This window comes from Rousettus aegyptiacus, unplaced genomic scaffold, assembly GCF_014176215.1.
Source record: "Rousettus aegyptiacus isolate mRouAeg1 unplaced genomic scaffold, mRouAeg1.p scaffold_m13_p_9, whole genome shotgun sequence".
Lineage (NCBI taxonomy): Eukaryota > Metazoa > Chordata > Mammalia > Chiroptera > Pteropodidae > Rousettus > Rousettus aegyptiacus.
The window spans coordinates 55307258-55333326 of record NW_023416312.1 but is presented as its reverse complement, the minus strand read 5'-3'; the positions used below and the strand labels follow the sequence as shown (position 1 = coordinate 55333326).

At 34.6% G+C, this 26069-nt stretch overlaps 1 protein-coding gene across 7 annotated transcripts in view; it reads right to left on the bottom strand.

Annotated features, from left to right (window-relative positions):
* The window catches only part of DIAPH2 (diaphanous related formin 2), a 776708-nt gene that overhangs the window by 156487 nt on the left and 594152 nt on the right, over positions 1 to 26069 (bottom strand). For all 7 annotated transcript variants that reach the window (XM_036226378.1, XM_036226383.1, XM_036226380.1 and 4 more), the window contains one exon: positions 20477 to 20612. In XM_036226378.1, the coding sequence (XP_036082271.1) occupies positions 20477 to 20612 (136 nt within the window). The remainder of the gene's footprint in view (positions 1 to 20476; positions 20613 to 26069) is intronic.

The window sequence follows — 26069 nt, the reverse complement described above, 5'->3', positions numbered from 1 at the left end:
CACAGGAGACCATTTCACTGATTAGGTGACTTCATTAAGGCCTGTTTCCCATGGTAGCTCTGCATGACAGGGAGCAGGTTTTCCTATTTGAAATCTCTCTTTTAATGTCAAAAATCCACTAGAAAATATTCTTAAATGTCAAAGTTAGCCAATAAATGATCAACTAAGACACACTTTGAGTTTCATACACAACAAAAAGTGATTAAGTAATAGTTGAGTATTACCTTTCTGTTTTAAGACTTCTATATTTTTCATTAGATTGAATCACAGATTGAAGTTACCATTTTTATAGGCCAAGAAATGGCTGAATGGCAAAATTTCATATGCTTCAAACTAATATTCAGCCATATGAACTCTGAGACAATATTTCAAAATAAAAGAGAGGTTCTTTATATAGACCACTATCTAATTATAGAGTCATACACCTGAAACTTATATAATGTTATAAACCAATGTCACTTCAGTTAAGAAAAAAAGAGAGATAGACAAAAGTGGAAGACTGCACAATGCAGAAGGCTATGTCAATGAAAATATGCATCTTAAAATATTATCTAAAATGCATAATGTGAAAGGCAGAGTCCTTCTAACAGTTCCTATATTCCACAACTCCAGCCTCCATGTTCTAACTCCACATGGGTCACCAATACAAGATCAAGACCAACCAGTGCTCATCACACAGCACACACTTTCGACTATTATCTTCATGATGGCGATATTGCCAATTTTGCACTGAGGTCAGTAATTTCTGCTTGTTTCTCTAAAGCTTGAGAATGGTTTTACAAGATTTCCCAGAACTCTGTCCCTTGCCCCTACTCCAGCATAGGAATGCAAGGCAGCTTATCTTGTCATTTTAATGAAACATCTTTGAGGTATGATTTCGCTGGGGAGAGATTTAGAAATCAAAGTTGAAGTAGGACTTGTGAAAGTAAGTTATGCACTAATGAGCAAAACACAGTATCTTGAACTCATTCTTGTTTTCCTCAGCAAGAATTAATGAATGTTAAGTCTTTATAGATTAGTTAATATACTTAGAGATAGAGAATACATGTCTGTTTTTCTAAAACTTTGATAAAGCCAGTACCTCACTGAGAACTGAATAAATACATTCATTCATGATAGTATTTTTCAGAGAAAAACTCAGTAATATTTGCAAAAAAGTCAAATGTACTTTTTCTATTGCAAGCACATGAAATAATGACAATTGCTTCAATATCACTTATAATATCAATATATCTGCCACGTTTGCACTTTCTTATTAATTGTAATTTTGTGTTTTGTGTATTAGAATTTATCAGATAGGAAAACAAACCAACCAACTCAGTTCAACCAAACATCTAATTATATTTTTCATGCTCTTTGTCATTTTAGTGAGTTTCTTGACAGAGAACGCCAGTATGATTTTTATTAATGTCAGAGAACGCATTTTTCCTTTTTATAAAAGAACCTTTCACATTCAAAATTCAATTTTTTCTCCTTACATTTCAAATATGACACATACAGTAAATAAAATTATTATAATAAATATCAGAGCCAGTGGACCAGTGAGGGAAACTGAGTGTGCTGTGAATATACTGTATACTAAAGAGCATCTGAAATATAAAAATCATTGAACTTTTAAGAAAAAGTAAATAATTCAATAGTTTTTTTTTATTAAAAAAGAGAAATATATGCAATAATAATGATTAACCAGGATATGTCTTCATAGTAGAAAGGACTGACAAATGGACAAACATGATGATAGTTTTCAATAATTTTATGTGGTGGAATATACTGGTTAGAAAAGTCTGATTTGTGTATTTTTTAATCAAGAATATAATTAAGGTTAGGGTTAGAAATAAAACACTTTGAAGTAAAGAAATAAGACATCAAATAATCTCGATTAAAAAAAGGAATAATGATTGTATTCAAGAACAAAGAGACTTGTGAGGAATACAACTGTAGCTGGTGTTTCCCTGGATATTACTCACTATAGAAGGATTATTGGTGCTATCACACTTTCCTTCTCCTGGGACATTTAGAAACATGCTGTCTAAACATTTGTCCTACAGAGATACATGTAGGCATACCTTGAGACAGGGAACTGGCCCGGATAATCTAGAAAGCATCCTAATGTTTTATGAAAACCAAATCACAGAAAACAAATTTCAAAGGATCGATATCACTCTAAGGGAACTCAACATCAACTGCAGTTAACTCAGCATTGACTACAAATAGCCCCAAAGATAATCTTGCAGAATGAAATACTATAAGCACTATTACATTACTTGCAGAGATGTGATATAAACTATCTGTAGATATGATACCTTAGGCCACTGGGGATTAAAAAAGAGAAATAGGAATTTCTTCAGCAAAATATGTGAGAAATTTGAAGCTCTTTGCTCAGAGTATGTAAAGTGTTCATCAGAGGAAAATGTTCAAACTTACTTTTAAAAGAGATGAAAACTATTTCTTAATATATCAGAAGAGGGCTGAAGAAGAGCGTTTCTTCACAGAAGTTCTCAAGGGACAAGCTCCCTTTTTTTTTTTATTTGCTACAGAGATCATGCTGGAATTGATGGGAAAAGACAGACATTTTGAAATAAATAAAAGGTCACTTGCAAGAAGAGATTTTTTTTAGAAGTGGATTCTTGTTAAAAGATTCTCACTTTTATTCAAGTTAAAATGTTCATTTTGTTCCATGAACAAGGGGGTGTGAATTTTGCTTCTTTCATTAACTATATCACTTAGGCAAAGCACAGGGACTACCTGGCTGTGTGACCCATGTAGTCACACAGAGCCCTGTGCTCAGAAGAGCCCCATACTTGGTTTACTACTCCGCTGTTGACCTCTTGAAATTAATAATCTTTGAACACAAGGCCCATATTTTCATTTTTTAATGAGCTCTGAAAATTATGTAGCCAATGCTGGTAAAAATAAAAACCATCTGTAACATAATAAACTGTCTTGATTGATTGTCCATTTCTCAGAAGTTTCTTATTAATATTTGAAAAAGGTTACAAGGTCTTCAAAATGTGGTAGTTACTATTCCTGATAATTTCTTAATGCTATTTTCTTTTCTTTAACATTCATAAAATTATATCAGAGAAGAATTTCCCAGTGGTTAAGTCACTTCTTTTAGAGGCCACACTAACTTTTTCAATCTACTCAAACATGATGTAGTAAGATAATTGTCTCAAAGCTCCAATTATCATTGAAAAGAAATGTTTGGCTGTTGAAAATAAAATTGAAAGCAGAAAAAACTAAAATGGCTTTGGACTGCCTTTCCTCTAAATTCAGATCCGTGGGAGTATGTGGGGCAAAGAAGTCAAACTAAAACAAATGGAAACTCAGACATATTTATTTGCTATCTGAAGAATAGATGAGACCATTCATCCAGAATGAACAAAAGGGCTTAAAGTATGTACAAATAAGGATAATTATAGAACAAGTACACTCATAATTAATAACTAATACAAAGTAAACTTCCTCTTCAAAAGATGTGTTCCTAAACAGTTACATAATTCATTATCAACTCCTTCCCACAACGAAGGACTTCTATTTGAACATACCAGGGCCACTGCTACTTAAGAAATTTGGTAATTCATTTTATAAACTAAATACACACACACAAACACACACAACAAGCAAATGATCATTCTTTAGTAAATCAGTTGCTTGAGCTCATTTTGGTATGTTGTAGTTTGAAAAACACAGCAAGGTCTATCCATCAGAGCCATACCGGACAACACAAAGACTCTGCTGAGTTCCCTGTAAGGTTCCAATGCCAAGGATATCCTCTCACCTTGTCACTGAAAACTACTTGATCTTGACTGATCCTGCCACTAGCAGTAGGTTCAAAAATTATAGGAATGCAAAGTTTGGAGGATAAGCTGCTCATTTGCACATGTACAGTAACCTGTCTTGACCAAATTTAAATAAATAAAACCAAGCTTAAGCACTAGCAATGTGGAGTAGTACAGTAGAAAGAGTAGTGGGCCAAGGAAGGCACTACTCTGGCTCTACTATTTAGCACTAAACTAGCTCTATGCCCTTGAGCAAATGCTGTTAGTGCTTCAGTTGTTCCACCTGTAAAAGATGAGCCTAGTCACTGGACTCTTGGGTTCTGAAACTTCACTGTGCATTGGAATCACTCAGAGACCTTGCTAAAAAAAATAGACTGCTGTCCCCTTATCCTCACCCAGTTTCTTGTTCAGTAGTTCTGGAGTGAGGCCAGAAAATTTGCATTGCTAGTATGTCCCAGGTTATGCCGAAGCTGCTGGTCAAGGGATCACACTTTGAGAACCACTCTCTTAGGAGAATACCAAGAATCTGAAGTACAAGAACCCACTAATTGTGGTAGGGTTTCACAGGCACCTGTCAAAGTGTCACACAAAGATCAGCAGTGTTGTTTCAAATGAAGAAACTCATGCTGAATGATGGCAATGCCTTAATCTGTCAGTTAGCAATAGGAGCGGTGTGGGGCAGAGGGGGTGGATGATCCAGGAGGAATTCAGGAAGTTGTGACCTAAAACTGAAACTAATAAGATTATACAAAGCCTTAAATCAGAAAATAAAACCAGGCAGAATGCAAGGCTCTAATAAACCATCTAATGAAACAATTTGACTTGTAAACAAAGGGACGGGAATCACTTAAAGCAATGAATCAAGACACAGGAGGAACACCTTTGGTGAGATGGGGCTCCAGAAATGAAAGCTCCTGCGAGGTTAATATGACAGCCAAAGGTCCCATGCCTTGGGGTTGGGGTGGGACAAGGATCGGGTTTCTCTTGGCCTAGAAATTTCATAAAGAAACTTTGCCCAAATCGTTTGCCATGTTCAGACAAAGGAAATTCTAAAACATATTTCTGGCAGAAACAGTAAATACACATGGATGGTTTGAAATGCAATACCTGGGTATGTGTAAATAAGACATTAACTGTTTGAAAATACTTATCATCATATTGTCTGGTTCTATGGTGGATTATGAAAGACCTTGACATTAATACTGTATGCCTTTCTACTATCTCAATGGAAGTTAAAAAAGGAGTTATGAAAATCAATTATATTATTACATAGACGCCCACAAATATTTATTTATGGAAGTCTACATAATAATATGTATGTATGCACAAACATGTATACTATAACCTTTGCTATACTTAAAAGGCATCTTTGCTAATGAGTTCAACCAGTAAAACCATATCATATTCACTTTTGAACATATTGAAGTTTTATTGATCTCACACATATTTCCACACCTATTGAAGCCCACAAAACACCTATAAATATATAATGTCCACACAATAAAGAAGTGAGGTCAAAGTTTGATATATTCTTTCTTATCACTCTTCCTAGATAAACACTCCTTTACTCTCAGGGAAAAGAAAAACTTACTAATTATAGCATTCCTGAGCTGTCTCCAGAAAATTAGTAGTTATTAGCTATTACTGAACAGCAAGCACATTCTGGTGTGACAAAAGTACGCGGGTCTATTACAACACATGGGCCATTACAGTTCCAAGTAGATTTTGAATCGACTAAATGTTTTTTTTTTTTTTTTTTTTTAGAAATGGAGGGAAATCAAAAGAGGGCCTCCTATAGTGCCTAATATAATTGTAAAAACATGAAGTAGAGGAAAATGAAAGAAAACAGAAAGGGAATGCTTAATTCCTTTTGAATAGAATGAAATTGCTGAGGCATTTCTCATCACCTAATTTATATGTCAGATTGCTCACAAATCATTATGTCACCCATTAGGAAGCAATGTATCAGGATGAGTGTGACAATACAACAATTCCAAAGAAGGGGAGAGAGGTGCTGAAGAGTGATAAAAAGGCATCATCAACTCAAAACATCTAACCGGTTTTACAGATAAAATCACATAAAAGCATTACATGGGAATCAGAGACCAGTTTCTGAAACTGCTTCCAAGCCCCCCCCCCCCCCAAAAAAAAGCTTATAACAAAGGACTTATATTTTGTGAACTGAAACTTGGTATTTTTGACTATGAGAGATTTAGAGATAGCCAGTGTCCACAAAAAAGTTTGCTTTCCCTACCATATCTGGGAAATAAGTGACTAGCTTTTTATTCCACCATCAAAACAAAACAAAGCAAAAACCTGGTATATGGCCTCATTTTCTGTTTAAATAATATATATATATATATATATATTTTTTTTTTTTTCTTTAAGACATACCACTTTCTGAGTAAATGCTTACGATGGTGCCTCAAGAATATAGACTTGTAGTTTTACTCTGGTATGGAAGCACAATCAGTTCTTGGTTACTTTGTCTTCGAAGAGCCACATCCTTCAGAAGTGCTAAATACTGAAGTCCAGGGCACACAATATCTTTTCCTAAGGTTATAATTATCTATGATTTTAAAAGAAATAACCCATACATTTCCTTATAAAGATGTTTACTTTGTTCCTCTGGGGTTCTAAGATGAGGGGACAAGGGAGGATAGCTTGGGAGCTGCATTGAGAACCCCTCACCACCACTCCCTTTTCCACACATGAGAAGAGAGGTACTTTTTGGGGCTTCATTTCAACTGTCATGGTTACTCAAGTGAAAAAAGACACTGTTCAACATGCTTAAGCCACAGGAACTTACACTAGATTACTTAAAAGTATGGGATGTATATAGTGTGGTGGATGGAGTGTGGTTACAATTAAAGCTTAATGTAGCCATAGTCCATCTCCATAGCTCAAGCTCCATTTCCCCACAAAAGATGATCAGATAGTACTTAGAATAAAGCTGTATTGACTCTTTGAGCAAAGAAAAAGAGATGCAAAAAACAATAAAACAAAGCCTAACAACATAATGGATTCCGGTTATGCCAGATACAGCTCTGACTCAGAACTTGTTGCCTCAAACAAGGAAAGCATCTTTTTAAAAAAAAAAAAAAACACTGGGGAAGACACAGGGGAGGCAGTTTCATATACCATACTGAAGTTTAGTGGAATAAGGTTGGTTAAGCACTCTGTCCTGAGACACACACCTTTCATTTTCAATTGTTTTCAAATAAAAAGAGAGAAAAAAACCCTTTTCCAGTTGGATTGTTTAAATGCACCTGCAGCTACTCCTGTATAGCAAAGGCTAGGCAACTTCTACCTACTGATGCATTTCAAAAAAGGTTCAATTGGCAAAAGAAAGCAAGTGCAAAGTGTTTTTGACAAAAGAGGACTAGAGGGAACACACTGCTTTCACAGAAATACTGTTCTAGAAAATCAGAGGAGGTAACAATTCAAACCAGGAATGCGTATATACTGGTCAGATAAACAGAGAATTTGGAAAAATTCTTCAACTTCAGTCACTTAACTGCATAAAAATATTAGCTTAAAAATTGAGATGGGGGTTACGTTATAAAAAAGAGAGACTAAAACACCCAAACAAAACAATCTATTATGACTTTCAGATTACAGCACAGCCTAATCGAAGCATATTGTGAAAATGTGGTTCTTCCACCATAGAATCATATAGATCTGAAAAGAATCCTCTGGGACCTTGTCCCACCCTCAGCAGGGCTGCGCCTAGAGCTCCTTTAGACCTATACATATTCATCCTGTTCAGCAATGCTCCAAGTAATTCCTAGGCAGCCTTGTCTAGGCTCGGCAAATAGAAAAGGCTAAATCAAATTGAGAAGCTCTAAAATATCTCCTCTGACAAAAGGAGATTTTTTTTTTTTTACACAATGTGCACTTGAAGCAGATAGCAACGCTGGTTCAAACAAATAAGAGCATTATGCCATCCATAGCTGATTTCACATTTAAAAGGAATATTAATTTTTGTTTCCCAAATGAATCATACCATCATCTTCTGAGCTATTATGGACTAGCATATGAAACCCACTGTTCATTTAGATCAGTATTCTAAGTTGAGGTTATAATGTTTTTCTAATAGCATTATACCAAAGGCATAACTGCTTTTTAAAACTAAGATATAGCTTTGTCCCCCATTTTTCCCCACTTACTAGTCAAAATACTCTGTGATAGTTACAGATTGTTTATGTGTGAAAGGAGCAACTTAGAACTGACCAGACATTAAAAAAAATAGAAGTTTTCGTATATAAAAAATATGTGAAAAATTAAAATATGTTATATGCTGCACATGGTCCCGTGTGAATGGATACACACACACACACACACACATACACACACACATACACACACACATACATACATACATATGCAGCAAGGGCCATTATTTCTTACAGTAGAGACACACAGAGAAGGAGAAAGGCTGACAGTTATTAACCCCTTAAATAGGTTAATGGTGCTGAGTCATCAGACAATGATACTGTGATTAGGGTCTGTCGCCCCTGCTCAGCAGTCTGTGGGCACTCAATAAATACTTGTAGAATTAAATTAAAAATCACTGAAAGGTTTTCATCCACAATAATCTTTTTGTCCATTTCGTGTAACAATAGATTTTGTCCTGATTCCGAAGCAGCCTAGAGGCTGAGGGATTCAATGTGGGTAGAATATAATTTTCAAAAAAAAAAAAAAAAAATTAAAATGTCAGAGTCTCAGTTGGGCCCAGTGCAGTTTGTTGGTTCTGTGAATCTGTTAGGTGTAATTACTGACATGAATCTAAACACATGTGACTGAAAACAGAGCCAAATTAATTGCAATGTTGGTATATAACAGCTGTTATTCATTTGACACTTTTCTCTAATAAGACTTAGAATGTTAAAATATGGAACCAAAGCATGTTGCTAATAAATGATTAGGCCACCTACAATGTGTTTTGGTCATTCCTTACACAGCCAATTTGATTGTTTTCACCCACCTGCTCCAATATTTTCATGGATTTCTGCCTAGTAAAGTTACATAAGGCATACATGGTAACCAGCACATATTGTAGGGAAAAGCCAAATCTGTAACTGCCAGCATTACTCATCTTCTACTCATAAGAACTGATGAAATCTTGTTAAATGCTCAAAACTGAAGATAGCTCTTACAGTTATTACAAATCTGAGTTTCTGCATTTAGAATGTAAGAACTCCTAATGAGATCTAAAGTATATCGCCTATCTTGTTTCACATATTTATTTTTGTCTCGTACTTAAAAGAATATGTTTAGTATGTGTAGAAATTTGTTTTACTGCTAATACAGAATGAGAGTTTAGCACTTATTTCCAGTGAACTGATGCCATAAATTTAATTATTTTAGTATGGGGTCAGGAAAAAATTACTAGTGATAAGTGGCTCAAATAGGCTATAGGAAAAAAATAAATAGAAACTTCAGTTATTCTAGAGGGTATTCTGGAATTGGTACAGATGAAGCCCACTCTCTGACACTTGTATATAACAATCACTAATGTTCTGAATAATGGCCCAGAGATAATAACAAAGTCCTAATGATCTATCAGTGATCTACGTATTGTGTGCTGGCTATCTGTACGAAATTATATTTAAGCATTTTAACCTGTGCAAAATGTAAAGCCAAAAATTACTGAGGAGGGGGGTAGTTGGGAGAGTGAACACAGGGTCATGGACTAATAGAGTTCAGAAATACTCCAAATCATAGATTTATGCACATGCCTTTCTATATAATTACAAATCAATCAAAACATCTCTTCCTCAGGCAGTCTAGTCAACCAAGATTTTATTAGAGTGATTATTACCATTAATAGTTTTCCTTGATATGTTCACAGAAACGACTATTATTATTAATGGGATAACAACATGTAACACTTATTAAGTGCTACCTATATGCCAAGCAAGTGCTGACATTTCTGTATATTCTCTAATTTAATTCTTATGAAAATCCTAGGAAGGAGATGCCATTCTTGCCCCTGTTTCATAGGCAAGGAAGCAAAGCATCACAGAGGTTAGGTGAATTGCCCTAAGTTACATTGTTTTGGAATCAGTCATGTATTCAAACTCGGGTCTCTCTGTCTCCAAAGGAAAAGAGGTTGAACTCACTTCAATCGCAGGCTAACCCAATGAAAGATATGTCTGAGATGGTATGTCACTGGGGTCAGCAGAATCACCCAGCAGGGTGCAATTTATCATTGGATGGTTGCTTATGTAAAAGTACCTCATGCACCTCAGAACCTTAAGCCAGTACTTGGACTTAAAAATTCAAGAAGTGCTTATTAAATGAATGGTAACAATATGGCACAGTGTTGCCTAAAATGGGCGTAGGATGCTTCATTAAAATTAAAAAAAAAAAGGCTTGAGAGGGAGGTGAAAAATGGTGTAGATGATAGAGGCTTTGTTCAATCCTCTTGCGACAAAATCAAAGTTGGGACAGAAACACAGAATAAACAGCAAGCAAATTCGCCTGGGATCTAGAAGAACAGAAGCACTACAACTGGGTAGAGAAATAACTAATCAACCTACAACAGTTTCAGGTAGGAGGAAGCGAGGATGCGAGGCTGCCCCGTCTGCAGCGGCTGAGTGAGATGGAGGCAGAGCCTCTTAAAGGGACTGTGTCCCTGAGTGGACTTTTGCTGTGAGAGACCTGCTCGCTCTGAGCATCAGCGCTCGGTCAGCTACTCTGGGGCACCAGGGACTTACAGGGGGACACTGAGTGAATGTTTGAATGAGAGCCAGAGCTGCAGCTCTTTCCCAGGCTGAAGTGCCGGCAGTATCCATTGTTCCTCCACTGAGCCCTCATCAAACTGGATAACAGAGGTCGCTCCGCCCAGAGGGTTCCCTGAAACTCTGCCTACCACAATGCGTGGCCCCACCCAAACTACATCCAGGTGAGTCCTCCATGAGTCAGGTGCCCCTTGCTGAGCAGCACCAAGACTTATGCTGGTAGCAGCTGACCTCAGTTTTTGGTGTGACCTTTTGAGGCAACTATAAGCACAGCATCTGTGGATTGCTTGCTGAATCTCAACAGGTGGCCCTGCAAGGGCACAGGCTTGGGTTAAATTTGACCTGCAGCTGAACCCCTCTCAGGACTGGGCCACTGGACACCTACTTCACAAATCCACATTAATAAAACTGGGAGACTCAGGAGCTTTGCTGAATACATAGAAATAGACACATAAAGGCAGCCAAAATGGGAAGACAAAGAAACAGAGACCATATGAGAGAACAGAACAGAGACCCAGAAACAATGGAGTCAAGCAATCTAACAGATGTAGAGTTCAAAACACTGGTTATAAAGATACTCAATGAACTTAGGAGAAGAGTAGATGAACTCAGTGAGAACTTTAACAAAGAGATAAAATACATAAAAATTATAAAAAGGAACCAGTCAGAAATGAAAAAGACATTATCTAAGATGGAGAGTATACTAGAAGGAATCAACAGTGGATAGAGGATCGAACAACTGATACAGAAAATGGGGAAGCCGAGGACACTCAATCAGAATGGCAAGAAAGCAGCAGAAGCAAAGACTATAATAAAAATTTAAAGAGCCTATGAGACACAATAAAATGTAAAAATACCCGGGTCATGGGGTACATGAAGGAAAATAATAAGTTGAAGAGCTATTTGAAGAAATAATGAGGGAAAACTTCCCTAACCTGGTGAAGGAAATAAACATGCATCTCTGGGAAGTTCAGAGGGTCTCAAAAAAGATGAACCTAAAGAGGCCCACATCAAGGCACATCATAATTAAAATTCCAAAGGTTAAATACAATCTTAAAAGCAGCAAGAGAAAAACAGTTAGTTACCTATAAGAGAGCACCCATAAAACTGGCAATTATTTCTCAAAAGAAACTATGCAGGACAAAAGGGCTTGGAACAAAATATTCAATATGATGGCAACCCAGGATCTACAACCAAGAACTCTTTATCCAGCAAAGCTAGCATTTAGAGTTGAGGGACAGATAAAGAACTTCCCAGACAAAAATAAGCTAAAGGAATTTATCAACACCAAGCCAGTATTATAGGAAATGTTGGAGGGGCTTCTTTAAGAAGAAAAATATATAGCAAAAACATGGATAAAGAATGATAGTAACTACATTCCTATCAACAAGTACTTCAAATGGAAAAGAATTAAGTACTGCAAACTAAAGATAGAGTGGCTGAATGGATAAGAAAATAAGACCCAGAGATTGCCTACCAGAGACTTCAGATTAAAAGACACACACAGACTAAAAGAGGATGGAAAAAGATATTGCCTTGATGGACCTAAAGGCTATTGTGCTGAATGAAATAAGGCAGATAGAAAAATATAAATATCACATGATTTCACGTACATGTGGTATCTAAGGAACAAAATAAACAGCAACAAAAAAATGGAAATAACCTCATAGATACAGAGACTATTTTGAGGGCTACTGGATGGGAGGGGGGTTGGGACGAACGATGAAAAAGGGCAAAGGGATTATTAAGAAGTACAAATGGATAGTTACAAACTAGTCATAAAGATATATAAAGTGTAGCATCATAAGGAAAATAGTTAACAATGTTGTAGTAAATATGTAAGGGGGAAGAGGGATACTAGATTTAGTGGGGTGATCACTTTGTGTGTTATATAGATCTCTACTCACTATGCTGTACGATGAAACTAATATATTATTGTATGCCAAGTATAGCTGAAAAAAACTCATTGAATTGTATAATGTAAATATAAGCTACTAATTGTCTATTATATTTCAATAAAGCTGGGAAAAATAAATAAAATAAATAAAATAAATAAAAAGTCCCAAATTTATACTAAATACCTTAGTTTGCTAAAAGCTCTAAAGACCTGGGGAAATCTTTGCTGTACTGAATAATTTATTTGGGAAAAAGCCCCATAAATTTCCTCTAAAAAACAAACAGAGAATGAAGAGAAAATGTTCTAATTGTAAATAAACATAGATTTCTTGAAATGTTTGCTAATGTAGAGAACAAGGCAATTTAAATAAATATCAGCTAGATATTTTTTTCTCCACAGATAAGGCTTTATTAGATCCATGAAGTATACATACTTGTTTAATGCTGCAATAGCAACTACAAGCTATTTATTAGCATTTGTAAAATATACAGAATGATGGCACCTATATTGTCTAAGTAATTTATATTATCGGGGTGCTTTAATATTAATAGGATCAATTCTATTATTTATGGGTATTCTAATCTAGAATTTTGATTACTAAAATTTAATGTCTAGGGTATGACATTATGAAACAAAATTTTGACCTATCCAGGTCAAAATAATATAATGTGAAATGATCTTATTTTCTTACAAGATATAAATATTTTAAGACTTGGAAAAGAGAAAAAACAATTGCTATTCACCACTAATGATAGAGTTTAAATGTTTAGGTTTATTGTTTAATATCTGATAATTTACTCTCAGTAGATTGATTTATCATCAGATCTAAGGTAGCTCATTATCATCATGCTAGAAGTAAATAGGCAATTCTAACTTACATATAATCTTATATGAGGAACAAAACTGTTCCTGACTAAATAATATTTGCATACAAAACACTCTTGGACGTTCTAATTTTAAAACCCTTTTTAAAAATGCATTTTCTTTTATTGTTTCTTCCAAATCCTTGCAATTAATTTACTGACTTCCATAAACATGAAAAGAGATTTATACACAAATATTATAAATATTTGGTAAGCTTTCTTACTCAACCTACAGATTAATTTATTTTACTGGTCCTTAAGTTAATTATAATCTATACTAATATAATTAAAGGCTGGCAAACACAGATTACACCAAGTACTTTGCATAGTTTATATACTATTATACATTTTAGAGTACGGTTATTGATTTGGCATATTCTTTACTAACATTAGCCTTACGAATTTTATGTTTAAATATGTAGTGTATTACTGTGCATGTTTTAATTATAATTATTTGGGAAATGGTCAATAAATATTGGTTGAATGAATAAAATAACCTAATACGTCAAAAAACATCAATGCATAATTATATATTGGTAAAACATGCTGTTCTAAAAAAAACATTCTTGGCTGTTAGTGAATCTGTTGCTTGCAACTCTCATTGCCTTTTTCTCCATCTCTTTTATGAAAATTTCCCTTTCTGTTACCAGCTTCTTAAACTGCCTCAGGTGTAAACTCCTTTGAACTCAGAATCAGGTATAAGCTAATTCCTCTGTTTTTTTTTTCCACTTTTCACTGTTTTTTTTTTTTCCAGCTACTTCCACCTTCTATTCACCTCTCATTTCTTGTGCTTCTGGCTCACTGCCTTGGTAATTCCTGGACAGCTTCCTACAATCACCCTGGCTCTCCTGCCTCATTGCATCACAACTCCTCTGTCTGACTTGGAAGGCTCTTCACAGTCTTTCCAACAGTTTATCAATTCAAACTCTCCCCTGCCAATAACAGCAATGAGGGTGATGACATCAGATGACGCTTATCAAATATTCAACTATTTATCATAAATTACAGATATCAACATATAATTGAGAAAATAGAGTATAACACCAGTCTCTGTGGGTTACCTCATTTAACCCTTGCAATAAGGAGGGTACTATTATTACATTTATAGATGAGAAAATTGAGGCACAGAGATATGAAATACCTTATCAGAGATTATATGGCTAATTGGTTGTAGATTTGGGACTTGAATTTAGGACCTGTCCTCTTAATTATTTTGATGTACTTTCCTGTGGGCTATTAAACATATCCTACATGAGGCCTGATGCCTTACGTGCTGACATGTGCTGCTGATGGATGACGTTATTGTCTTTTGCTTGACTAGTTTTGCCTCTGCTTAGCCAAATATTACCCATCCTTCATTGTCTAGTTCTATTAATATGCCCAGAGGCTCTACTTAGCCTTCTCCGTGAAACCTTGCATCATTTTACCAGACTTGATTTCTCCTTTTAGATAGTTCTAAGCAACCTCTATTATATATTAACATACAGTTTACTCTTTGCTGGTTCAGCTTTATTTCATCTGAAGGATAGCATAATATGTCACCCCAAAGTATGCCACTTTGTCATAAGGATTATTTAAAGCTGAAGGCAATTAGAAGATGGAGATACAAAGAAAGCTTTCTGCCCTCCCTCTATTTACCTAAAAGCTGGACATGTGTTTATAAAGGTGTCCCTCTTCTCCTCTTTACCAGGCAGGACAGAGGTTAATCACCAGAAACAATTCTAATTAGACACTGATCAGCCCAGAGACAGCACCAGAAGAACATACATACCAAACATTACTAACTAGCCCTTATCTTCCATTAGTTTCCCCATATATTTACCTTCCCATAATTTGCTTCCCTGTAAACTCAAAACCTTTTCCCTCTGTGTTATCTGAAAATGTCTAAAATTGTATTCTTTTGTTAACATGCTACATAAGCCCAAATTCTAACTACCCTGTTGAGTTTCTCATCACCGAATGCTCCCACGTGTATGTGTAATGCATGTGTTAAATAAACTTCTGTTTTTCACTTGTTAACCTTTCTTTGGTCAGTTTAATTTGCAGGGCCCAAGTCAATGACTCTAAAATGGATAAATGGAAAACAGTTTTTCAGCCCTACACATCTCTCTGACAAAACTGTAAAGCACGTAAGGGTAGGGTCTATGTCTGGAACTTTTTCCAGATTCTTCAGTGAGCACAAATGACTCATCAGTAGCTACAAGTATATTCAAGTCCCTGGTTCATAGACTATACTTAATTATCTCTCTTAATCTTCACTAAAACTATATTATTGGAGGTAAACATCATTATTCTATATTATAGATGAAGTAACTGAGGCATGAAGAAATAAAGGAACAGAACAAGCATAAAGTTCTAGTAAGTGTCAGACCTAGAACTAATCTCCACTTTTTTAACATACAGACTTTAATAAGTTTTTAGACACATGTTAATGTTAACAAAATGACTTGTCTTTTTAACTATACAATCATGCTTTTTATCTCCTTTATACTTAAAAAAAGAATACTGTTTCTTATCCTGGCCTTTGCCTTCTGATCCCCAGTTATCGCAAAATAGAGACTTGAATATGGTATTTTTTTTTTATGGATTTAACCTGAAAGATAAAATTCTCTGGCTGTTTGGTTTTCATGGTGTCTTTATTTAATTCTGGGCTCAACTGATAACATCTAGATTACAGAAATCATCTTTTGTGCTTGCTTTATTCTATTATTCTTCTGAATAATTAAATTCTAAAATATTTTTCCTTGATGAATGTATATAATTTTGCATTCCAGATAAATATATCTTACTGTTGGTACTTATTAGCCGTATGGGATCATGGGAGATTTTTTAAAAAAAGAGGGTCTGCAGTTTTGCTAAGTTGATCTGAAAAAAATCTTTCCAGAAAGAGTACATGTGTTTTTCAAGTTGTAATTTTTTTAAGTGATTTTCTTTACCTAAGGGACTCTTGAGTATCTTTGTTAAAATTAAGATCCTCTGGTTCCAATAGTGTGCATCTCTAATCACGTGTGTAAGAAATACCTCTACGCTCTAGATCAGATATATCTCACAGTGGCAGTCAAATGTTCTATATCACCTCTCTTGCAGTAGAAGGGAAAATTAAAATGCTCTTTCAATGGAAAGTGGAATACACTGTTCTAATTGGACACATTTCAAGTTCTCTAAATCACTTTCTGACTGTACCTCATTCTCACATCTCCCATGGATTCACATTTCGTGTAGCTCTACCACACTTTCCCATAGCTCTGAGAATATCTGCAGCTGACTTCCACTTTGTGAACAAGAGCATTTTTATGAGACACTGTCTGAGAAACTGACACTGAGTTCCATCTTGACACTCGACACTGTTCTTATTCTTTTCGGCATCTTTTTACCCAGATTAAGACTACATGTTTCTAATGTCTCTTTTGGAAACATTTATAAGGACTAACAAACTTACACTCTGAGTTTAAAATAATGTTACAATAAATAATAATAAGTATTTGCAACTTATGAGTGACAAATCAAGAATCCCACTCATGCCGAAGTTTGCTATTTGACCAATCTGTAAATAGAGATACCATAACAACACACAAAGATAAATCCTATTTTAAAGTGTGTCTTTCATGTTCAGGTCATTCAGCTAAGCATTTCCATGAAAACTCATTTGGATCTTTATCCAATGTCTTCAATAGTGTTTGAAGAGGTAATTAAGCAAATCTTGACAGATAAAAATATGTACAATAGACACAATCATTTGCCTTTTTCTTTCATTCTTTCATGTGTGTACAGTGTTTTCCAGAAGTTAAATGATGAATGATATTGCATTAGATTGGATGTAGAAGCAGGTATGAGAATCAAGCTGTCTTTTATTAAGACAGACTTGAAGAGATTCACAACATTAATTTTTTTTGGGGGGGGAGGTGGAAAATAAAGCTACTTTTGACAAAAAAATGTTATTTAACATGCAATAGGTTTACTATTGTCATTTTAATAGAATTAATAAATAATTTTCTTACATCTTTCTTTTAATTCTAATATGATAAATGCCAATATATAACCCAAATAAACAAAAGGGTTTGGGGGTCCTCAATAAGTTTTAAGAGTGTAAATGGGTTCTGAGATGAAATACTGTCAGAACCTCTGTTTTGTACTTTACTCTGATACACTCATTCAAACTCATGTTATGGGTTGAATTGTGTAATTAATTAAGGTGAGTTCATACTGGAGTAGGTTGGGTCCCTAATCCAATATGACTGGTATCCTTATGAGAGGAATACCATGTGAAGACACAGACACACAGGGAGAATGCCATGTGAAGATTAAAGTCATGCTGTCACGAGACAAGGTACTACCAGAAGCTAGGAGAGAGGCCTGGGATAGTTCCTTCTTTCTCTAGCACCTTCAGAAAGAGGATGACTCTGCCTATGCCTTGATTTCAGACTTCCGTCTTCTAGAACTATGAGACAATAAGTTTCCATTGTTCTAAGCCACCTCATTTGTGGTACTTTGTTACAGAAGCCCTAGCAAACTACTATACCTTAACTTTAATCATCAAAAACTAATGATTTGTCAAGTTTGTCTAGTCCAAGCCTCTTTTTCGAGTTTCATACACATATATACAATGGCTTTTTAGACATTCCCCATCTTTACAAGTTGTCTGAAAATGAAACATGCTAAAAATAACACTAATCATTATAACCTGCCTGACAAAACCTGCTCCATTCCTAATTTTTTTTTCTTTATAAGGGGTACCACCTTCTTTAATAACTCCTTTTCTCAATTCCCACATCTAATTAATCATTACCTTTTAACAACCCTCTGGTGATAGTTAATTTTATGTTTCAACTTGGCTGGGCTATAGTCTCCACATATTTGTTTAAAGATTATTCTGGATGTTTCTGTGAAGGAGTTTTTGGATGAAATTAACATTTAAACCTGTGGATTGTTAGTGAACCAGAACCAGATTGCCCTCCATAATGTTGGTGAGTCTCATCCAATCAGCTGAAGGCTAGAATAGTTCATCAAAAGACTGACGTCCCTTGAATAAGAGGGAATTCTGCCATCAGATGGTTTTCAGACTTGAACTGCAACACTGGCTCTTCCTTGGGTCTCCAGCCTACCATCCCACTGGAAGATATTGGAGGTGCCAGCTTCCATAATCATGTGAGCTAATTCCTCGAAATAAATCTGTTTCTATATTTACACATTATGCAGAACTCTAATGCACCTCTTTATTAGGGACTTCTCTAACTTCACTACCACTGCATTGGTTCAGGCCACCATTATCTCCTGTCAGGACCTCATACCCTCTGTTTTCTCTGGCCTTTCCCTTTCCAATCCATTCTCTATGCTTCTATCTATATGATCTAAGAAACTTATCTGAGCACAGTGCTTTCCAGTTTACAAACATTCATAGGTTTTCCAGAGCTTTCAGGGTAAAACCATTAGTATAGGCAATAGAATGCAAAATCTGTGTCCTCCCTCTTCCAGCCTCTTTTCTGACTACTCCTCCATGCACATAAGGGAGCTAACTTTTGGCGCTATTCTACAAACTCCTTCACTTCTTAATTGAGGAGTTCCTGTAACTACCCATTGCCAGGCTGTACTCTAATGTTTTTCCTAATCGAGTGATTTTCAGTTAAGATCAGTTCTTTTGATCCCATTTACGAAGTTTGTTTACTAAATGATGTTGATACTACTCTATTTTATCAGCTGTTTACTTTTCTCTTTCTTCTTTTAAAATTGTTGTATTTGTTTCCTGGGTAGAAAAGATAAACTATAATCAATTCTGGAAAGTTTTTAGATATTTTAAAGGTATAAAGAATAAGCTTAATGGGTATAGATATCATTTCAGATTAGCAATTAAGAGACATTACCTCAGAATAATTGATACTGATTAATAATTATAATTTAAAATACATAATAAAATTAATAATTAACTTGGGCCACAAACTATCTAGGTTCAGATTTTGGTTCTATGTCTTATTATCTTTGTGAATTTGAGCAAGTTACTTACTTCTCTGTGCCTCAGTATCCTCATCGTAAAATGAGATAGTAACACTTACCTAATAGAATTTTATGAGGCTTAAGTATGTTCACATATATAAATCTCCCAGCACAGTTCCTGCTACATCATAAGTACTATATGTTTGTGGGGTTTTTTTTCTGTTATTATTACTTGACAATGCACTTAGAAGTGCACAGATTTCATAGCCAGACTACTTGGGTTCTAACCTTGGTTCTAATACTTTCTATTTGTGTGGCCTTGGGCAAGTTCCTTAACTTTTCTAAGCTTCAGTCTCCTTATCTGTAAAATGAGATAATAATAATGCCTCATAGAGATGTTATGAGGATTAATTGAATTAAAATATGTGAAATTCTCAGAACAGTGCATGGCACGTGGTCAACACTATACAATGCTCGTAACTTTTACTATTGGTAATTTTTAGAAATATTAATCATATTACCTTGTTTCTTGTTCAGATTTTGTTTTGTTTTTAAATTCTCTAATCTTCAGTGGCAAAAACTATGCTTTTCCATTCTTAAAGTTTCAGAGTGCAGCAACCCGATGCCAGTACTATATTTACCCTCTCTTCTTTAAAAATAAAATAAAACAAAACAAAAACATCTACCTTTAATATATAGTCATTCCTGCTAACCAAGAAAAAAACTACTTTATGCTACATGGATATCGCAACACTTTGTTCTTAGGCTCACAGCTGAACAAGATGCCTGTCCTTATTTTTTTTTCAATTTGTAACAGTGCTGTCAATATCCATTATGACTTGAAATGTTCAATCCCCCAAGGAAGAGTGTTAATTGTTACTGCTCTGTCAACAGACGGGCGTCAACAAAATGAAATTAGAGCTCTAAGGCTCATCCTCCCTATACCAGTTTTCTCTTTTCATATTACCCTCTTCTTCCCTCACCACTGCCTCATCTAGAACATACTATAATTAAAAAATGAAGAGAAAAAAGACCGTTTCAACAAACATATTACTTTGCATTGGTTAACCAAAACCCTGAGTGTTCAGTGTAGGGTGATAAGAAATACAGATAATATCATGAGAGAAATTTGACACAAGTAACTAATAATATTCTAAATTTTCTAACAAAAACATGATTCTTCATTTTATAGTCTAAAATTAGTTAAGTGAAATTATTTTGCAATTTATAGGTCTTTTCAAAATTAAAAGTACTTCATACCTTTGTTTATATCAATAAGTTGTTTCTTTTTCTTCTGGCGTTCCAACTTTTCTTGTTCAGCTTTTTCTTTTGCAAGTTTTGCCCTCCTAGTCTTTTCTTCCATTTCTTGTCTCTTATTGTTCTCTTTCACTGCTTCCTGTACATATAAACAAAGTTAAACAAACATCCTTCCATTACTTACATATTGAAGAAGTTGTATAATTTTAAAATTACATATACACGTACTCATGTGGGTTCTCAGAGATGGAAAAGTATTATAGTAGCTTCAAGGTGCATGCATATACTTTGAGAGAAATCAGTAATTCTAAGATATTGAAAAAAATTAGAAATAACTCAGGTTTTAATTGACATTACCTGGGGTGCCAGAAAATCATTGACATGAATGTTTACAGAATTAACAATAAATATACTTTCTCCACTGTTGAGACATAAAACAGTTCTGATATACAAGGAAAGATTTAATATGGAAATATGGCTTAGTACAAATTTTACCACTTTATTGTACCGTCTTCCCTTATCCACAGATTGGAGATAAAAAAAAAAAAACTACCTCATAGGATATTGTGAGGAAAAATAAGATACACTTATAAAGTGCTTAGAACACTTAGTCTATGATGATGATGGTGGTAGTAGTTATAGCAGTAACAATTACATCTAATGAGGTAAGGTAATGGAATAATCAGCCATATTATCACAGGAGAGACATCTGTAAGTTCCTTACATACCAAGATCTTTAGAAATGCTGAAACATATTTCAAGCCATTGTCTGTTTTATTTTACATAAATTATTTGTGAAACTCAAGTGAAAGTACATTCCAGTAGATGGTATGGGATAAAGTTGAAGTAAACTGATCAGCTGGAATATTAACTTCCTTTGAGTTCAGAGAATTCACTAATAGAAAGACATATCAACTGCAAGTTTCTTCCATCAAGCTGTTTTGTTTCTTTTTTTCCTATTATGATTGATTAAATATACTTCATAGCATGTACCAACTATTTCGCAAAAACTATTTTGTTCCAGAAACCCTAAAGAAAAGGACTCAATAACAAGAACACATCTACAAGACTTTGCCTGGAGGTGTCTACATTGAAATATTTTTTTCTTCATATTAGAAGACACAGTAGTTTTAAAAAGTCCTGAAAACAGTTTCAGAAAAGCTTTGCCCTCCTTGAATTATCGGTACCTCTCCCTTCTACTGCCCCCATCAGGCTGGCACAAAATGATCTGGCTCCTATAGACAAACTCAAAGACTACCACTTAAAATAAACTGGAATGACAGAAATATAGTTTTAGAGCAAGTTTTCTCAACCTCAGCACTACTGTCATTTTGGACTGCATAATTATTTGTTGTAGAAGCTGTCCTGTGCATTGTGGCATGTTTGGCAGTACCCCTGACCTCTGCTCACTTGATGCTAGTAGCACCCCTCCTCAGTTGTGACAATCAAAAATGTCTCGAGAGATTGCCGAATGTAGCCCAAGTTGAGATCTATTAACCCAGGGGGTTTCACAAAGATAATTTACTCATATGCACATAAAAATGACAAAGTGCTTCCTCTGCTGAACTCAGTTTCTCTCCACAGATGCAGAAACTGCATTGCCGAATGTGTTTAAGTACTAGCCTAAGGTAACACATTTATGTAATTGCAAAGTTAGGAATAGAATTCATATATCTACTCCTGGTTTAGTTTTTGTTTTATTCTTCAAGAAAAACAAAGAGAATGTGATATGACAGCAAAAGCATAAGCAACGAAAGAAAAAATAGATAAGATTTCATCAAAACTAAAAATTTTATCCATCAAAGAACACTGTCAAGAAAGTGAAGAGATAACCCACAGAATGGGAGAAAATATTTGCAAATCATTTATATGAAAAGAATATATAAAAACTCTTACAACCCAACAATAACCCAATTTAATATGAGCAAAGGATTTGAATAGATGATATTTCTGCAAAGAAGATATACATATAGCCAATAAGTACACAAAAAGATGTTTGACATCATTAATCACTAGGGAACAGCAAAGCAAATCCACAGAGAGGTACGATTTCACACCCACCAGGATGGCAGCAACAACAACAAACAATAATAACAAACAATAACAAGCAAGGATGTAGATAAATTGGAACTCTGTATTATTGGTATGAATGTAAGATGGTTGAGTCATTTTGGTAAACAGTTGCTTAAAATGTTAAACAAAGAGTTACAATATGATCTATAATTTCACTCCTATACCCAAGAGAAAACACATGTTCAAACAAAAACTTATACAAGAATATTCATTCATAGCAACATTTTTTCTAATAGCCAATAAGTAGAAAAAACCCATGTGTCCATCAACTGATAAATGGCTAAATGAAACGTGGTATTTATACATATAAAGGAATATTATGCAACCATAAAAAGAATAAAGTATTGATATATGCTACCACATGGATGGACCTTAAAATATTATGCTATGTGAAAGAAGTCAGATACAAAACGCCACATGGTATGATTCCACTTGCATGTAATGTCCAGATTTGGCAAACTCATAGAGACAGAAAATTGATTAGTGGTTATCAGGGGCTGAGGGGTGGGGAGTGGGGAGTGACTGCTAATAAGTATGGAGTTATTTGGGGATGATGAAAACATTCTGGAATTAGATAATGATGATAGTTGCAAAACCCTGTGAATAAAAACCACTGAATTGTATACTTCAAAACGGTGCATTTTATATGTAAATTTTATCTCAATAAAAATTAATAAAATGAAAAAAATAGATGTTTGAGAAAGGCAGGACTGCAATAAAATTGTGACTTAAAAAAAGAGAATGTGAAAAGGCAACATATATGCAGGCTCTGATACTAATAATTTGTATGATCTTTGATAAGTAACATAAGAGGCAAATAATAAAGAAGAGACGAGAGGTTAATGATGTGTATATTTTATTACTGGTCAAAATATCTCTGATTTGGTAAATAGCCCACCTTGGGTGGGCTCTTTTATTATCAATCTAATGGGCTGTTTAGCTGCTGAGTGCTGTCACTTATTATAAAGATGGAAAAAAAAACTGGTAACTTGCATTTATATTTCTTCCTTGTTCTAATAATAACAGTTAACTCTTTCACACAAATATATTATATGCCAGGTGTTTTAGGTAAATGATTTCTAGTCTTCATAGAAAGTCTACAAAATATCTATTATCTGTTCTCATTTTACAGATGATGAAACTTAGGTTTAGGTAGGTTAAGTGACATGCCCGAGGCTACTCAACTACTTAAGTACCAGAACCATGTATGTTCATTTACATGACTATAATGCCTTTCAAGTAGAGTTGCCAGATAAAATACAGGACACACAATTAAATTTGAATTTTAGATACACTATAAATTACTTTTTAGTATTAGTATGCCCCATACAATACTTAAGCTATACTTATACAAAAAAAAAATCATGTAATATTTGGGACGCATTGATACAAAAATTATTCATAAGCCATACAATACCTGTGACAGACTTATACTAAAAAAGTCATGTAATATTTAGGTCACCTTGATACTAAAAAAAGTATTCATGGTTTATCTGAAATTCAAATTTAACTGGGTATCTATTTTTATTTGATAAATCCATCAATCCTACTCCCAGGATTCTGCTGAGTTTTTTATAGGCATCCTTTCACAGACTAAGAACATTTATGCAGAGTAGAATGATTACAAAAACACATACAAAAAAGCCCAAATCTTAACCATATTTTAAGAACAGAATTGTTGATATAGATTACTGATAGGCATTATGGAGTTCAAAGACTTGAATCATACTATTTCTGCAGCATTCTCCATATATTTCTTTCTTATTTCTTGAAAATAGAGTAAAACTAAAAAAAAATAATGTTTATGTAAAAATCTAAACTGATACACTATGGGGTAGAATAAGTCAATAATTAATATCAAATAATTGCTAATTAAGAAATTTGGCATATGTGAACAAGTTAAATTTCTATATGAAAGAGAGGATTGCAACTGGCACTACGAAACCAACATGAATTTAGATATAGGAAACAATGAAATGGACCAAGTAATAGATCCATCAGTTTACATCTCAAATGTTCCAGAAATAGATTTGAAATGGCAGGTGTAATCCTAAAGAGACCAAATGGAAGAGGAAAATAATTTCTGTGGTTTGGCATTAATGAAAATGAATGAAAGCATCTACAAAGGCATATATTTTTCAAGCTACACAGACTGTAAAGTATGACTCTGGTCCTGATGTCATCAGTTCTGCCTTCTTGAAGAGGTCTCACTCCGAAAAGACGACCCTATTTCTCATGGTGTTTTTACTCTTTGGCCCTGGCTTTAGGAAATTAGGGGTGAGAAACATGTGCCTGTTTAATTCTCCCTCCTTAAGAAAAAATAATTTAAAAATAGAAAGGGAAAGCTTAACTATGGTTTCATATCAATAATCTTGAGTTTTATTAGAGTGAAAGATAAGACATTTCAAGGCTTGGTTGAATGCTCCTGAAAATGTGAAATCTGATAGGGAGAGAGCTCTTTTGAGGGCTGAGATATTTTCTCTTCATTCGAATTCTTATAAAACAAAGTCCAAATAATTAAAAGATTAAAAGCAATAGGAGCAAATTTAAGTTCAGGGTTTTTTTTTAAGTCCCTTAAATAATTGACTGTGATTAACAACACTTTATATTTGTCGAGCCTCACTAAACATTTAAAATACTAACTCATGAGTACTTAAATATCATCCTCCAAGGAAGCATCAATCATTATTTCTTAGGGCTGGGAATACTAACTGATTAGATTCTGTCAATGTACAGTACTGTATTCTGTGAAAAGGATGCTAATTGAGAATGTGTCTTGGTAGTAACCTCAAACAAGATAAGAAACATCTACAGAAAAAAAGTCTCAGTTTTACTGGCATATCTATTTTTCAAGAGCCAGTAAAAAGGACAAAAGGAGCAAAATAGATAATGTGTCTAGGATTTACTGCAAAATAGAATCACTAACCTAATTTTAAATCTCTCACTGAAATCTCTATTGCCTCGCTGAGAAATATGAATAAATTAAAAATCTTATTTCCCTTGTGGTACATAATTACTGAATGAGACCTATGGACTAAAAATGTCATACGCAAAAAAAGAAAAAAAAAAGAAAAAAGCTCATGTAAATGTTAAGGTATCCCATTTATTCCAATTAAGCTCTAAGAAATGGATAAAACTGGTTCAGAAAATTCCAAGGGACTCAGATGCCAGCCTCATTCACGTCAACTTCGTTGTGATATCTGAAAACAAAAAACACCATCACTGAAAACCATTCCTTACTTTCATTGTCTTCGATGGTTTACTATCCCAGTGCTGACTGCAGAAGCACTCTGCAAGCACTATGATCTCACTGAAAGCTGAATGTACATTTGAAGGATGGAGAAGTGGAGAAATTGGGAAGGAAAATGGATCTTGGAGTCAGATAAAGCTGGTTTCAAACCCAAGCTCCCATCACTTATCGTAAAAACTGTGTGACCTTGAACAAGTTAGTTACTTCATCTCTTTCAGCTTTAGTTTCCACATATGCAGAATGGAGATACTCAAATCGTCAAATCGTTTGGTT